Source organism: Apteryx mantelli, chromosome 5 (assembly GCF_036417845.1).
Source record: "Apteryx mantelli isolate bAptMan1 chromosome 5, bAptMan1.hap1, whole genome shotgun sequence".
Classification (NCBI taxonomy): domain Eukaryota; kingdom Metazoa; phylum Chordata; class Aves; order Apterygiformes; family Apterygidae; genus Apteryx; species Apteryx mantelli.
In genome coordinates, this window is record NC_089982.1 from 38,300,590 (window position 1) to 38,316,795 (window position 16,206).

Below are 16,206 nucleotides of genomic sequence, written 5' to 3' on the forward strand. Positions count from 1 at the left end.
CTGGTGAGCCTATATTTTCATGAGTATCATAAAAAGTATTGCAACTTTTTTCCTTTGTTTAAATTGATCATTCTCTACTCATACCTTCATTTTACCCATGAACTAAGGAAAAGATCTTATTCCACAGTACAATTTCTCACACAGAAGCTTTACTAAAGTGCCTTAAACACAATAAAATTTCTTTTCCTTCCCAATTTTTCAGCAGGTTATTAAGTGATTTTCAGTGTTTGCCTCGACATCCCAGCGGTATCAGAGCACAGTTGTGCTAACTGCCGTATGACACACTTGCGAATCTCTGTCTCCTCTCTTCAGAGCTTGTCAGGACACCAAGCTGAATTAAAAAGGAGGGATTTTGTGCATTTCTTTCTTTTTCAGCTCTCTGTTGTCAAAGGCAGCAGGCAAGTGAATCTTCTGTTATTGCGTGTTGAGCGGTTGAGCCTGGTGCTCAACACGGTGGGAACACGCAATCTGGGTTACAGCCGTTGGGCTCCTGGCTTATTTGCAGAGACCAAAAGCCTTTGATGGGAGCAGAGAGCTGCAACGGAGCTGATTCCCTTCCCAGTAAGTGTTGCTGGGATCTCCTGCCCTTCTCCAGTTCAAGACTAATTCTCACCTGCTTTCAATTTTTTTGAAGGACAGGTGCATGATCTTCAACTACTTAAAACAGAAATTGAAACAAACTAAGTTTTGAGCTGAGTCCTTTTTGCTTTTTTTTGTTTTGTTTTCTTTTTTAGAAAAGTAACTTTGAGAATGAGATTTAGAGGGTAGTTTGCACCCTTTTTCCTCAAGAAAATTGCATCAAGCGTCCTCTGTTTTCATATGTTGGTCAGAGAAAGACTCTTTTGAAGAATTTTCCCAAATGGATAGATTTGAAAAGCTTTCATTTGTATAAAGCAAAGCAAGATCACCTAGCTCTCTTGCTGAGGATCCATGAATTGGCATAAAACCTAGATGCAACCCGTAACAGGTTAAGAGCTACAGTTTGTCCAAGCAAACTCTTCACCTTTGGCCTCCAGGACTCAGAATCAGGAGGAATGTGTGATTCTAGTACGTATGTCACCGGCTACCTGCATAAAAAAACTGACCTTTTGGAAATACCAACCTGCCCTCCTGGCTACTGTAAATCATCTTGGAACAGAAATGTATGAATAATTTTAGAACATTGTCGCCTACTTTTTTTTTTTTTTTGCCTTTTTCATTTCATATATTTTCCATTGGTGAGATCAGCACTTAACGAATGCACTCAATTGTTTTTTTTGATTATCCCTAATTTCATGGCCACAGATAGGCTGGTACCAACTCAGAAGTCTGCACTGAGTAGTGACGTACTTTTTTATGTGCTCGCTTCTGCGAGAAGAAAACATTATGCCAACAGGCAATATAATTCCTCTAAACAGTATTTCTAGCCTGAGTGGTAGCATGCTTTCACATCCAGAGGATTTTTCCTGCCTCCCTATGTCTGCCTAGTCCTCCAGGCCTCCGGCAGGCTCCTGCGCTGTCCCGGGTCCCCCTGCAGCCGGAGGCGGCCCGGATCAGCGGAGGGGGGGATGCGTGCAGTGGCACTGCTTTTTCCCCTTTACCAGGGGGCCGCACGGGGCTGGTCTTCTCCCGACCTCCTCCGAAATAAATCCATTAAAAAAATATTTTAGCCTCGGGGGTAGGCTATAAATTTCCTTAGCAAAAATGAACGGGCACTTTTGTGACTTGGAAGGGCTCTATGCCCCCATCTGCGGTTGAACAGGGTATGTGTTGTTGCTTGCATTTTTATATTTGGGAATAGGCTAGCAGCTTGTTAACAGTACCTAGCAAATGGGAGAAGAAAAGTGGCATTAAACCCAGCTCTGGCAAGGAGAAAGCAGATGGAAAATATGCATTTTTAATATACCACTGGGTAAGTATATAAGAGTGGAACAACATTGGTTGTAACCTGATATCCCTCAGGAAGGAGGGAAAAGCTGACTGCTTGCTCCAGTGAGCCAAAAAATAAGAAAACATGTAAGTGCAAGTGTGTAGTCAGCATAAGAAATAATGCTTCAGAAAGCTGAATGCAATGCCGTAATACTGGATGTTAAAAGGCTAACAGTCTTACGCAGAAACACACCCTGTTATTATTTGTAGGACAGTCGTCGATATCCTAAAGAACTTCCAGCTCCTTCCCCATTTATTCAACCAGCAGATGGCTGTTTTGGCAAATCCTGAGGAAATACTCTGTGTCAGGGATCCTCTGCTTTCTTGCTGGAAACTAAACAGATCTTGGACACAAACGTATAATTTGTTAGGATAACCAAAATATATTTCCTAGGCCAGATGCATGGTTTCCAGAGCTTTTCTTGCTTTTTCTTGCCTTTATCAAGCCCCTTAGAGCAATGCCGCAGTGGAATTTTAGCCGAGCGCGGTTCAGCGCAGACCGCGGGTTCGGACGAGCCCCACGGCGGGGCCCTGGGCACGCCGCAGAGCGCGTCGGCAGCCGGGCACGCGGGGATTTCGGCTGCTGTTGCTGCCGCCCGGCTGCCGCGCTGCCATCCTGCCCGCGCCTGGCCAGTCCGGTCCCGCCGGGAGCAGCGCCCGCGAGCCGAGGGCCGGCAGTGGGCCCTAATCCCTGCTCCTGTAAGGAACCGAAAGCAGGCGCAGTTATCCGGAGGGACGCGGTGCATGCGGCAGCGTCGTCTGCGGGAGGGCAGGATGGCGCGCAGCACCGCGCTGAGCAGCGGCGCTTCTTTGAAACGAAACAGGCGAGTCTGGAGTCACGGTCCGGGAAATACGGTCTTCAGGGCGTCCCGATCATCCAGGCAGCACTTCTTTATGTAGCACTGGGAGAGGGTGAGGTCACTCCTAATTATCTAGACTGATCCCTGACTGTAGGAATAACAGGGGAAAAAAAAGTCTCTTTTGGGTTTTCTGAGGGCGCTGCAGGCCCCTCTGTGCGCTTCTGAGCTGCCGCAATGGATGAGTTTGGAGAGCTTCCTTCTAAGCAGAGTCCTCCCAAAATAAAGCAATTTCGAACGAGGGGGGGCGACGTGGTCTCTAACGTGAGGCAGGATGTTGCTGCTGTGCCTTCCCCGGGCTCAGTGGTCTGCGCTGGACCACTCCGCAGCAGGTCAGGCTGCAGGCAGGGGTTTTCGCACCTAGGTTTTTTGTCCTTGGAGGAATGTTTGTTTATAATATAGCTTCCACCCCTGCAATAAGCATCCTATGTTCATGCTGGATATTTGATTTCAGTGGCAGGGGAATGGAGGCCCTGGAGGTCGTTTCAATATCGTGCATCTGCAGGACCAACAGGAGATACTCGGCTCTTAGCTAGGATTTCTCTGCGCCGCACGCACCACCTCCCATGTGCAATGCAGGCATCCAGACAGGGTCATCGCGGGTGCTGTGGGCCGAGCTCGGGTACCCCTCTTCCTTCCTGTTTCCATGTCAGAGGGTTTGCAGGGCTCTGCCGTAGCCCACGGCAGCCCCTGTCACTGCACGGCCTGGGGACCAGGCAGCACTTCTGCTCGCTTCCCATGAAAGCCGGCCCTGGCGTCGGTGGCATCAGATGTCGCTGCTTTGGGATGGCCGTGGCATCCCTGTCCCCGGGGACAGATTTGTCTTCGTGGCGCCAGGTCCTGCCCATTGCTCGAGGCGCCGCGACCTTGTGGCGTGAAAACCCATGGCGTTTCCACAAACCTCTCTCGCTGCGCTCTCGTTCTAGCTGAATTTCCCCCTGCGCACGCCCGAAAAAAAAAAAGAGTTTCAGAGAGACGTGAAACTCTGTTTTTCTGTGTAAATCGAGGGGGGGGGGTAACAGTTTTGCTGCGCCTGGTGAAACCACTGCCGCGCTTTGTCCCAGTGGCAGCTGGTTTCACTGACCGAGATGATGCCTGGGACACTCTCCTAATCCCTGGGCATTAGCTTTGTGTCAAACCGGTTATTTTGTCAAATCACCGCCACTCGCAGATTTTCGACTGCTCCTCTCGCCACCCGCTGCCTTGTGCCACAAAAGAAATAAACATTTTCCACTTTTTTTGCTTGCAGGAGAACATCTGTAACCCGTGAACGTCCAACGCTGGTTGGTGACGTCAGTGCTGGATCCAGGCCCGAGTCCCGGCTTGTCCGGGAGTTTGGCATCACCACCCTCCAATATTTTATCAGCATGTTTATTTTTGTTATAGTAGCGCTTCAGGATTTTAAAAAGGAACTAAAGCAATATTTTACCGTGCCTAAGTGCTAATAGTAGTGTTTCCCATTTTGATGTATTTTGAAATCTTTCTGGTTTTTGTGCCATTCTTTTTTAATGTGTTCAGTGCATCTTCCTCCTTCAAAGGCATCTACAGACACATGGACTGAGCGGCATCCTTGGCCGCTATGTTTTTTTCTGACATACAGCAATGTTGAACTGATTCCAGTTGCTTTACACCCTTATCAGATTTTAGCCCTTTGGGCTAAATTTCCCACACCAGTTATCTGCCTCGAACCAGTTCATTTTACCTGTTTTTAGCTTCAGTGAAAAATAGTTCAGCTGGACTGAGATTAAGTAAAAATACCTTTTGCCCAGATTAAAGCCTTCTGCAGCTATTGAAGTTGAAAATTAAGCCGAACGGTAAGTCTGGACATTCATGTGCTCCCCGCTTCCCCTGCCTCAAGCATTTTGCCTGCAGCTGAGCCCCGGCTCTCGTGGAGCAGGACACAGCCCCCGAGAAACGACAAAAGCTGCTGTCGACCTCCTCGGCACCGGGGCAGGCCCGGCTGTTATTGGCAATATTTGTCACACCGTGCAATCGTATTTACTGTTTAATTTCTACACGACGGGGTAGCTAGCAATCTTTTTCATTTCTCCTCGGCAAGGACGTGGCGAAACCTCACCGCAGTCCCGTCGGCTGCACCGTTGTCAGAGGCCACTGGGCTTTGCTCTTGCCGGCAGCCCGGGATAACCACACAGAGCTGCTCCCTTCCCGCAGGCATAGTGTTTATAATGCCATTTTCCTATGGCCTGTCCTCTGGGTTTGCTTATGGGCAGGCGAAATGCTAATTGAAGGATACTGCTCTTCCCCTAGGTACGTGAGTGACCCGCAGCAATACGAACTCAAAGGGCATCCCAAATTTTCCATTCACCCGCTCTTTCAGTCCTGGGTCCCGCGGGACTCTCGGCTCAGCATGTGATGTTTTCTACACGATGCCATCACTTCAGAAAGCGGGGTGACCTCATGGCTTTCGGGAGCCCGGCGTCATTGTCCCTGCGGCTTTCAAAGCTTCGCTTCGGTTTTAAATGCCTCTTTAAGCACAGACAATGCTCCAACGGCTTTCTGAAACTAAATGAAGCTTATAAAGCTTTGAACGCTATTGTAGCATGGTGGGTCCCGCAGGAGACTGCAAAATCCTGCTGTGTGCAAGGATCCACCACGCTTTCAAGTGGACGCACTGTATGTGCTAAAAAAAGTAGGCAGAGCAGGGCAAGGAAAGGACAGAGTGCGTCAGCATATTTTTTGAATTGCCTAGCATTTGATTGATACCGCCACGGTAATGTTGCTTTTTAAAATAGATTTAAAAAAATGTTTAGTATGCTTTCTTCATTTTCTTTAATATGCAGAGCTTGGGGTAGCTCTATTGCTTTCTTACTTGAGATTCCAGAGCAAATGACATTATTTTCATAGTTTGCCTAACCATAAAAAGTAAGGCTTGCTTTTTTCAATCTTTTATAAGCCATACTATTAAAATAACTTAATACAACCCTATATCGGTCAGGTCTTCTATGCGAGCTTGTTTTATTGTGCAGATTTTTTTCTATGAAAGACACATGGTGGGAGGAGGAGAAAAAAAAAGTAGACCAGGTAAAGCATGCTGCTTTTCTGCCTGAGTTTAATCACAGCTCAGGATGTTGCAGAGACCTGGCAAAAAAAAAGAAGAAAAAAAAAGATCTGCTAGAAGCAGCAGCACGATGTTTGTCGCGGGCAGTAAGGAGCACGGTGGCACTGCGCCGCCCGCTCGCTTTCCCGCGCATCCTCAGCTGGGCGCCTGGCGGCTGACCCAGTTAGCGGGCACCGGACGGCAGCAATTGCTCCCCAGCAGCGGCAACTGTTCGCTAACTGCCAAAACTCTGCCAGCGTAAGGCCTTTTTTTTTTTTTTTAAAAAAAAAACAATTCAGATCTCTTTCACAATGCTGCAAGAGCGGACTCTGTCCCGAATTAGACTTCAGGAGCCTCGCTCTTTTGGAAAACGCTGCCCCTTTTTGCGAGGAGTGAATTAGATGAGGGGATGCCCAGACCAAGCCCTCCGTCTTTAGGGGGGGATTTGTAGCTCTAGGGGGGGCCGAGACTGCGGGGGGGCTTTTTTTAGATATACGTCACCTTCGATGCCTATTGCATCTCAACTGGTACCTAATGGAAGCTCTCAAAGAGGGCAACCAGATCTGGATGGCTCTGCCATGGCAGCACAAAGACTTACGCGCTCCCCTTTCCAAGACCACGAATATATTGTTTTTTCTTTTTTTTTTATTTTCATATAGGGAGTATTTTCCAGGTGAACTTGGCTCCAGTCCTGCAAAGAGGGATCAGCCTGCCTCTCCTGCCTAGGAAGGGCTACATGCCGCGCTTCTCATGCATTTTAAAATCGGTTTAGCTAAAGCAGTTTCCAGACTGGCTAGGAAAGTTTTGCCCTAAACACCCACCCTGGTCAGGCAGTCCCCTTTCCAGAGACATCAAAAACACATCCAGGTGAACGGGCAAGGCTGTCAGCTTGTGCCAGTGCTGGCTGTTAAAAATCTGGCGAGAAACAAGCTAAGCGAGGATGTGGGGATGCTGGCAGAGAAGCTGCTTTGGCCACCTTAGCTTACTCCTTTCCTCATTTTCACAAAAATGCGTTTTGCAATTTGTTTGGCTTTATTTATGAGCCTCGTGTGAGTAAGCACCATGTTTCCTTTGTTTATGTGAGTTACTGTGTGCGATTGTTAAGGAGAGATGAAAGAACCAGATGCAATTTTGGGCTTTGCAAACCTCATTAGTGAAGTATTCACTTTTTTTTTTCTTTTTTGTCTTTAAGGTTTGCAGAACTAGTTTAACAACTGTTTTTTTTCCTATAATTTAAGCATTTGAGGGTATATTTCTGAGTAAAATATAAAGTACGTTAAAATATGATTACAAGAGCATGCTGGATGTGTGCTGAAAGTGCATGACCAGCATAAGCTCTTACTCGACTCTACTTTACACTTCTGTTTTATAAATTTCCCAATTACAGGTGAGACCTCTCAGAAAACTGCAGGCACTAGGACAGTTACTTGAAACGGATCAAAAAAGAAACAGCAATCCCCTAAGAAAGAGTGGCACTAGGCAGTCAAGGAACAACACCACAAATAAATCACACTATTTATTTTCTGAACCTTACACCCACTCTTTGCTTTGGCAGCATCTTCCCGAAGCACATCTGCACTAAGGTCACCAGATTTGGGCTATTTGGGTATTTTTTCCTCTCCTCCCCCCACCCCCTTCCTCCCCGTGCGCTCCCCTCCCCCTCCGCGCTGCCTCATTGTTTGCTCCCTTTGCTCGTTTTTTTAGTGCGTTTTTTTCACCCAGCGGCATACCGGCCCGGGGGGGGGGGAGGAAAACGCGCCTAAAAATAACCATAAAAATGAAATACGGCCCCTCCGGCGGCGGCACATGGGGGCTGAACACCCCCGTCCCGCTCGCCGCGTTTATTGATGATGATGATGATGATGATGTTTCAGAGCCGTGCCCGGCGCGACGGGGTCGCGCAGGCTGCGCGGCGGGGGGGGGGGGGCGGGGGGGCGCGCAGAGCGCCCCCCCCGCGCGGCGCGCACGTCCTGCACCGCCCCGCCCGCGACCCCAGGCTGGCACGCACACACCACCCCAGCGCATTAAAAAAAAAGGGGGGGTTCATATAAATAAATAAAAAAAAAAATATAAAAAAATATATATATATATTTAGGGGTGCACGCGCGGCCCGCCGCGCCGCCCCGCCATGTGCTCGGCGCTGCGGGCGGAGCGGGGGGCGTGGCTTGCGCGGGGCGTGGCCATTGTGAGCGTGGCCGTGCCCGGGAGGGATGGGGCGTGGCCGGGGCGTGGCGCAGCGTGGCCGGGCGGGCGGGGGCGTGGCCGGGGCGCGGGGGGCGTGGCGCGGGGGGGGCCCAGCCGCAGCACGGCGCGGCGCGGCGCGGCACAGCATGGCGGGGCTGCGCTACCCGCAGCAGAGCGGCTACTGCCGCGCGGCCGCGGCCATGAACCTCCTGCTGGGCGTCTTCCACGTCCTGCTGCCCTGCTGCCGCCCCGGCGGGGCCCAGGGGCAAGGTGAGGGCGGCCGGGGGGCGGGGGGGGCGCGGAGCGGAGCGGGCCGGGCCGGGCGCGGCGGCCCCGCGGCCCCGGCGCGGCGGCGCGGCGTGACCGTGCGCGGTTGTTGTCTGTGCCCGCAGCCATGGAGCCCATCGGCGGCGTGGTGGAGCTGTGGCAGGCCGAGGAGGGGGAGCTGCTGCTGCCCGCCCAGGTGAGGCGCCGGGGGGTGTTATGGGGCCTGGGGGGTCTTGGCGGGAGGTTTTGGGGCGGGGAGGGGTGTTGGGGGGTGGTTACGGCCCCCCCGAGAGGGCCCCCCCGTGGTCCTCCCCCGCGTTTTGGGTTGCTGCGGCCTCGCGCCCCGGGTGCTGGGCCGGGGGTGCGCGTCGAGGTCTTCGCGCTGCACCCGTGTAGCTGGAGGGGGGTTTCCCCTGCCCCCCCCCCCCCGCTGCTGTTATTGGGGTTAAAGTTGAGAATATGATTTTTTTTCTTCTTTTTTTTCTTTTTTTTTCTTTTTTTTTTTGATAGACCGCATATGTTGTCTGCCTGTGTTCTTGCATGGTAAATATTGAATGTGCATGCGATAAATATGCATGTATTTATAGTTCATGGCCTGCTCAGGTGAAGCCATTTTTTTTCCCCCCTCAAATGACGCATCATTTATGATGTCATCCCTCCTGCTGTAGTGTGGGTTTTGTTTTGTTTGGCTGCTTTTGTTGAGCAGCAACAAAATTCGTTGAATTCTGCGTGGGGAAGAGAAGCTAGTGCAGCAAAATAATGGGGCTGAGCTCGTAAATGAGGAGGAGGGCTAGAAACGGCGGCCTGGAGCTTATGGCATTTGAGGCAGTCATTTAACTTGTGCTGACGGACTATGCCATATGTTGAGTTGTGCTTTCCTAGACTTCAAGGCACCAGACTTGCAAATGGGAAGAATCAGTCCTTAGGGACGTCGTCTTATGTGAGAGAGAAAGGAAATATTTTCTTTCTCTTAAGCCATTATATCAGTCTGTGTTTGTTGCTGTGCCGTTGATATCCATTAATGTAGGGAAAAATAGCAGAAGTGTTATTTCTCTCCTCTGCTAGCTAACAACTGATACTGCTATTGCTGTTTAAACAGCTTTCCAGGGCCTAGCTTTTTATATTGTGGTGTTATCAGAGTATTATCTATTGTGTATACAAAAACTCTTTCTAAAATCATATTATGCTATTCGGAACTTGCCTGGTGCCATTCAAAAGTGTAGGTATGATACTAAGAGAAGGTAAGAGCCTCTGTGGCCAGAGATGCTCAAGAAGCTGAGTCTTGTGCTTGTTCAGTCCTTTACTGTGAAGACATTAAGATGCATGAGAAGTAGAACCACGTAATGCAATCGTTTATAGTTACTTCTCATAGCAGAGCTGCAACTGAAAGATGATTACGTAATGTTTACTTCCTGAGAAGATCAGGTCCTTTTGGAAAACACTTTGTTCTTGAGCATCCTCTCAAAATACGTTCTGATATGGCTTAAGCAAAACGAGCCATAAATGGCCCTTGAACTTGGCATTGTTTAGCACGTGTTCCTGCTGAGTCCTTGGAAGAGCGAAAGGTAGAGATCAGGCTGCTGTTCTTTCATTTTCTGTCGCTGCTGCATTGGGTACACAGGAAAAATAAGTGATCTTCTTATTTCAGTTGCGACAGAGGGAGAAGTGAAAATCATGATAGGCGTGCTAAAATAAAACACTGACGTTAGAAGCCAGACTAACCAGTACCTGTGAGCATCAGTGGTGCAAAGACTGTTTTGCATAGTTTTCTCTTTAGAGCTTGGAGAAATGAACAGTCATCTAGTCAGATGCTGCTAAAACCGAAGCAGGAGGGCCTGGATTCCTCAAACAGGTTTTAAGACCAAAGTGTGATCCAAGCCCAGGCACATCATCCTGATGCTCAAATTTCTCTTCCCCTGCAGGCTTTGGCTTTTTTAGCAACTTTCAGGCTTTGGGCCTGTGGCCGAGTGACCCATTCACAGCTGCCTCTTCCATTTAGCAGGAAGAAGAAAGGTGGTCTCTCTGTCTGTCTCCTGCAGAACCTCTTGGAGGTGGTGACGGGACTCTTCCAAGACTATTTCCTTAGAGATTCTTTGTTTTGTTTCCCTTTCATTTGGAGTAATGCCACTGGCCATTGTTATTTGTAGTTTTTCTCAGAGCTCCAGAAGAGTTAGATGTTATCCTGCGTTGATCATCCTTGCTGTATGCACGGTTCTGAACTAGTAAAAACAATTCAGCATTTTACCCTGCTGTGTTCTGGGAGGGTGATGAGCACCAGCAGAGGCATTTGCCTGCCTCTTTGGAGAATCTGAATGCCGCTTCACCTGTTAATCCTTGCTTTCCCTTTGTTAGAGGGAGGCTTAAACTCCTGGGAGGTTTACTGCTTGTTGGTTTTTCCCACTCGGAGTGGGGGGAGTTACCTGTCTTGTCATTGGCAAGGAGGTTTTCTATGTTCTCTTCCTTGCAATAACAGGCTTCCTTACTTGCACACACAGAGGGTTATTTCCATGTGATCATGTACTGGAACAGTGATGTGATGGTAAGGGTCTAATAAGAGGAATAACTTCCTTGCTTCTAAGTAGACAATAAACATTGCTAGATAGGGAATGTTCAGGTGTTGCTTCATTTACTTGTCATAAGATATGTCTCAGGGACGACTTTAAGAACAGGAGGTATCCTGGTTCCTAGATCTGGTTCTTCCTGTTTCATTTAGGAGGAGTGATTGCAGCAGAGCAAAGACTTGGTGTACAGAAATGAAAAATCCAAAGAAGAAATTTGCATGCTCCTCTCCCAAAGTACCTCCACTCTATCTGTGTGTCACCTGCCCTGAGCACAGCAGATAGAAGAGGTTGCCATGTCTGTTCAGTCCTTTTTGCCTATTTTTGGTGAATAACTAACATTGTCTGATCAATGTTTTTCCCTTTTCTAGTGGCTTTGTATTATTATCTTATTTTACATGCATCATCAACTGTCTGTAACATGGTGATTTTGAGCATTTCTTGTTCCATGCAAAATTTGAGAATGCAAGTTAGACAGGTCAGTATCCCATTCAGCCATGAGGATCACATACCAAATGAAGAAATCGGGTTAAAAGAAAGAAACATCTTAATATTTGTAATTGTTTTATAGCATCGCTTTGTCTACTTGAAGCATATGAATTTGTATTCTGGAGCATAATCTTCCAGGGCCTACATGCCTCCACCCTTGTCACTCTACCTTCTGTTTCCTCTTGCTTCCCTTTCATTGTTCGTGCTTCTCGTGTGCCCCCTCCCAACTTCCCCCTTATATGTAGCTTCATGCTTTTGTTTTGTTTTGTTTTTTTCCTTTCCCTCTCCCCTCCTGTGCCTGGCATCTCTTCTCTTGATTTGAGCTTCCTCTGAAAGCATTTCGACTGCAGAGCCATTCAGTGATGGCTCGGCTACTGCTGTTGCTCCATAGCTGAGTCTGCAGGATAGCCAGAGTGTTACAGTCTTGTAATTGCATGTCTGACATGAGAAGAAATTGGCCATATCTGGTGTGCTGATGATCTTTCATCAGTCTGTAGCTGCCTCCGATATTAGTATTTCTTCATGGGGTCCCTTTTTGTGTTGAAATGAGCTCTGTGTTCCAGTGTGATGCAGTATCAGTATTCCCTCGGGTTGAGTTTCTCTTTCTTAAAGGTGGCATAAAGTGGGGGGTAGCCTCAGAGCTCCTACCTTGTTTTTAGATCTCCTTTTTATAGCACAGTGACGCAAAATATCTCTGGGGTGATTGAGTTTTTTGGTTTTGTTTTTTTTTCTTCCTGTTCTTTAACACCAAAAATGTAGAGTCTTGCCCACTCTGACAACTGGGAGATGAATGGAAAATCAGTGGGATTTTGAGATAGTAAATATCAAGTGAGGGAGACTTAATTAGAGCAGTTGTGGGTTTTATTCAGACTCTTTATAATTTTGTGGCTTTGCTTGTTTGTTTGTGACTTGTTAATACTTATTTAACTAAAATGCTTGGGAGAAAAGTTTCTTTGGGTAGGACTTGACACTCAAGCCCTTCACCACTGATGGCTGAAAAAACTCCAAATATGAACAATCATGTTTGAGTGCTTCAGTGCAAAGCCGAAATGCAATTAATTGTGTTTTTTCCAAAGATGAGAGGAAAAATACAGTGAGGGGACCAGGCCTTCTGTCTGCATGTCCACAAAAATACAAAAGGAGATGCATAAATGGCATTTGTTCTTTACTGTGGGCATCACTTCAAGAGGTGTTAGAAGGTCAATGTTGCAGAGATTCTTTCATTCAGAAACTACTTTGGTATTACCCTGAAAATCTGAAAGCAATGGCATGCCAGTTAGGTATCTATGGAGGAGAGCATTCAATACTTTCCTTTTAGCCCCTTCAATTTCAAGGGAGGGACTAATTTAAAATGAAATAATGAAGGCTGTATTCTAGGTCTTGATATCAAGATTGAAAATGACAGGATCTCATCAAAGTTAACATATATCAAGCTTTTTTGGGGGTATCTGTGTCATATCTATCTGATGTGAAGTACTTTGTAGTGATGGAGTTTCTATTATTCGTGCATGTTACATGTAGGAGACGAGTGAGATGTTTTATTAGAGGAATGACTGGTGTACATTTGGATTTGTTTGCAGATGCTTAAGAGATTACCATAACTGCTTATTTCAGATTACTATGATAATGTTTTAGGTGCTTGAATAAATTTGGAAAAAAGAGAGATGCCACAATATTTGCTGTATCATAGTCAATTACTGACACTGTCAAATACAGAGCTCTGTCAGCTTTCACTTTAAAGGTTCTGGCTAGGTCTGAAAATTTTTTTTGTTTGTTTGTTTCCCCTCGCCTGCCCTTTTGGTCCATGTAATAGAGACTAGTCTTCAATTCATGTTCTTCAGTGCTGCTTGGGGGCTAATATGGTTAATGGCTCTGCCTGACTTGAAAGCTGATGAAGGCCTTGATGTATCTGAGATACTTGACACCACAGTATGTCATCAACAGAGGCATGTCCTATCAGTTATGCATAAACTGAATATATAGAGTCCCTTACTTCAAAGCAGGATTTGTCTGAAGGCGCGCAATTCATGTGGAAAGCCTGAGACAGACTTAGGGTGGGAATTGCATTCCTCTTTGCGCTGTTACAAGGTTCCTTCAGCCTCCCAGCTGAGCTTCTGGTTGGTGCTGATATGACTTAATTTGGCTGGCCGTGCAGATTATACGGAAACTGTCAGCCCAGACTCGTGTGATGTGAGAGAGGCTCTTCTGGGGGCTTCCTGGCAGAAGATATGCACCTGTCCATATTCAGGATGAGGTCTGGAGGAAGGGTGTGTTTTGTTTGTTCTCCCCTCCCCCCCTTTTGTCACAGATAGGCTGCTGTAACCTGCATTTTGGCTTCAGGAGTTGTTCCTTTCCACCTCCCTGCCTCCCCCCCCCCCCCTTTTTTTTTCTTTTAATCCTCAGTGTAAGTATACACATAGCCTGTGGCAGATAGAGGAGGGAAGATAGCAGAATGCTGGTGCTCTGAGTGTGTGCTCTGAGTCAATGATTTTTTTATTATTATTTTTTTTTCCCCCCCTTCTTGCACCGTTGAGATTTTATGCTGTGGCTGCACCATAGATTGGGAAGAATTTCTTCGTCATTGCTTAACAAAAAGGAAGAAGAGAAGTAGTCAGAACTAAGACAGTGAGTGTTATGAGTGAACACTGTGTAATGACATAATCCCTGGTTTCCAATGCCTGGCAGATGTTAAGCTGTTTAAAGGAAGAGTTGAGCCATTTAAAATGAGGATAGATTGCCAGCCTGTTGCAGCAGAACAGCTGTTTATGGGAGAGGTGGATGAGAAGTTTTCTAATTTTGCTCAGTATCATACTGAGGTCCTGGAAACAGAAAAGGAGCTTGGAGGAACTGGAAAACAGGACACAAATGTATCGTGCCTTGCTGGTAGTCAAACAGGCAAGGATTAGCTCAGTCATTAAAGGAGACTGTCAGGTCTTCAGGAATGCCAGGTGCCTAGGACCTCTTGGTAGGTCTGCGTGGAAGAACCATGTGATGAACCATAGATCCTGAACAATTATCATGATGTCTCCAACCTCCCTTTAAAGACAGGTTTGCAGGAAGATTATGGAGTCCTCAAATTAATTTAATTCCCTGTCAGTCTTGTTACAGATTTGGTTTTGCTACTGTGAAGACTGTGTTGCTCGTGTTAGTTGATGAGCTGCTTCTGACTAAAGATTAGATGTATCTGGTAGCTTCTGGGAATATCTGTAAGCTATTTTTGATAATACTAGCCATATGTGCTTAGTGTCGTCTCTTTTTTTCAATCATGAGGCTGAGGTCTTCAGAAATTGTCTGTCCTGTTTGGTAGATTAATGGGGCTGTGTGGGCTGCTTAAGGATCTGAAGCCTGTAGAAAGAAGTTCTGTGTTTATGCAGGTGAATTTTTTTCCAGTATGTGGTGAAAATTGAAGCTGGAATCAAAGCTAGTGACTTGGGACCTGTTCAGTGATGCAGTTAAAGTGAAAAACATGTGGGAGGAATGGTGGAGAGTATATTCTCTTAATTTTAAAGTCCTCTCCACCCCACACCTTTTCATTGCTAAAGTTTGTAGCTTGTGTCTTTTAGAACCATCGCCTGCTTCTGCAGTTAGCCAAGAAAGCTTATCAACTGTGCTTGGCAGGACAACTGTGACCTTTTCTTGATAACGTTAATCTCCCTGAAGTTGTTCCTCATTTCATCAGTGCAGATTGGGTTGTTGTAACGCGTTCCATTTTGAATTGTATGTAAAGCTCTCTTGGAAATTTCAGCTAGTTCAGAACACAGTTATCTGCTTGTTTTGAAAGGATTTCCTGCAGGGAGCTCATTGAACCAGTGCTTGAGTTCGTTTTTTAGACAGTTCAAAGTGTTTAGTTTTGAACTGCAAGCTGTCACAGTTTATTTCCTGTATATGTTGAAAATTACCTTAGTCCAACAATTGAGCTCAGCTGTTGTGTTTTAAGCTTATACTCTACAACTTTTGTGCATTTTACTGTTCATTGGAAAGCTCTAGGTTTATCCTCTTACTATCTTAGCTGGAGTTTGCTACCTTACCTTTGTTTTTGACATTACCACATCATCTGAATTTCAAGACATTCTGTATCTTATTTTCTCAGGTACTGGCTAATGAAATTTACTGACACAGAGCAAGTAATTTGAAAATGCAAAGAATTAGTCTCCCTGTAGTTTGAGGATGATTGATGTTTTTAGATTGAAAGTATATGTGCGAACAAAATTTTGGATAGATGTATTTGTATAAATAAGTAAATTAAATCAACACTTGAAAAAATAATGGAATAGCCACATTAAGTCACCATTTATCTCGGCAGAATGAGCTGAAACCTCAAACGGGATGGCTAGCATCCCACCTTATTTGAATCATGAAGGAATCGCTGATGGAATTTCAGGTTTGTGAGTTCTTTTTGCAAGTGAGTCACAAGAGCATCCATCTTCAGAGGAGTTAAAAACGGTGCATATGTCCAGTGCACACACTTATAATTCTGAGATCCTTACACAGTATTTTCTTTGTTTGTTAGGCTGATTCTGAGGAGGATGTGGAAGAGCATCCACAAGAGCAAAGGTAAGCAAAACCTGAATGAAAACATGAGTATTAAAGCTCATTTTGTTTTTTTGCTTTAGGGAATACTGAAGTGTAATTGGACAGACTACTGAAAAATGATCATTTTTCCTGCCTTATTATATTCAATACCTTTCCATTACTTGTGGCTTTTTCTCAACTAATATTAATATTCACTTGTTACCAAGAACAAAAAATAAAGGGCAGCGTATAAGTGACTGAAATAAATGCCCTCTTGCGTCTGTTTGTTGTTATTTTTATCTCTAAGCTGCATTTACTTTCTGTTGCTTTTGCACAAAAAAGTTGTGTTTATTAAAGGGCTTTATTGTTTACT

The 16,206-nt window shown here is 46.2% G+C and overlaps 1 protein-coding gene across 6 annotated transcripts in view; it reads left to right on the top strand.

Annotated features, from left to right (window-relative positions):
• Positions 1-8,148: 8,148 nt before the first annotated feature.
• TMEM131L (transmembrane 131 like) overlaps positions 8,149-16,206 on the top strand; it is an 84,604-nt gene continuing 76,546 nt past the window's right edge. For all 6 annotated transcript variants that reach the window (XM_067297830.1, XM_067297832.1, XM_067297831.1 and 3 more), the window contains exons 1-3: positions 8,149-8,277; positions 8,400-8,470; positions 15,832-15,875. In XM_067297830.1, coding sequence (XP_067153931.1) covers positions 8,154-8,277; positions 8,400-8,470; positions 15,832-15,875 — 239 coding nt within the window. In that variant the 5' untranslated portion in view covers positions 8,149-8,153. The remainder of the gene's footprint in view (positions 8,278-8,399; positions 8,471-15,831; positions 15,876-16,206) is intronic.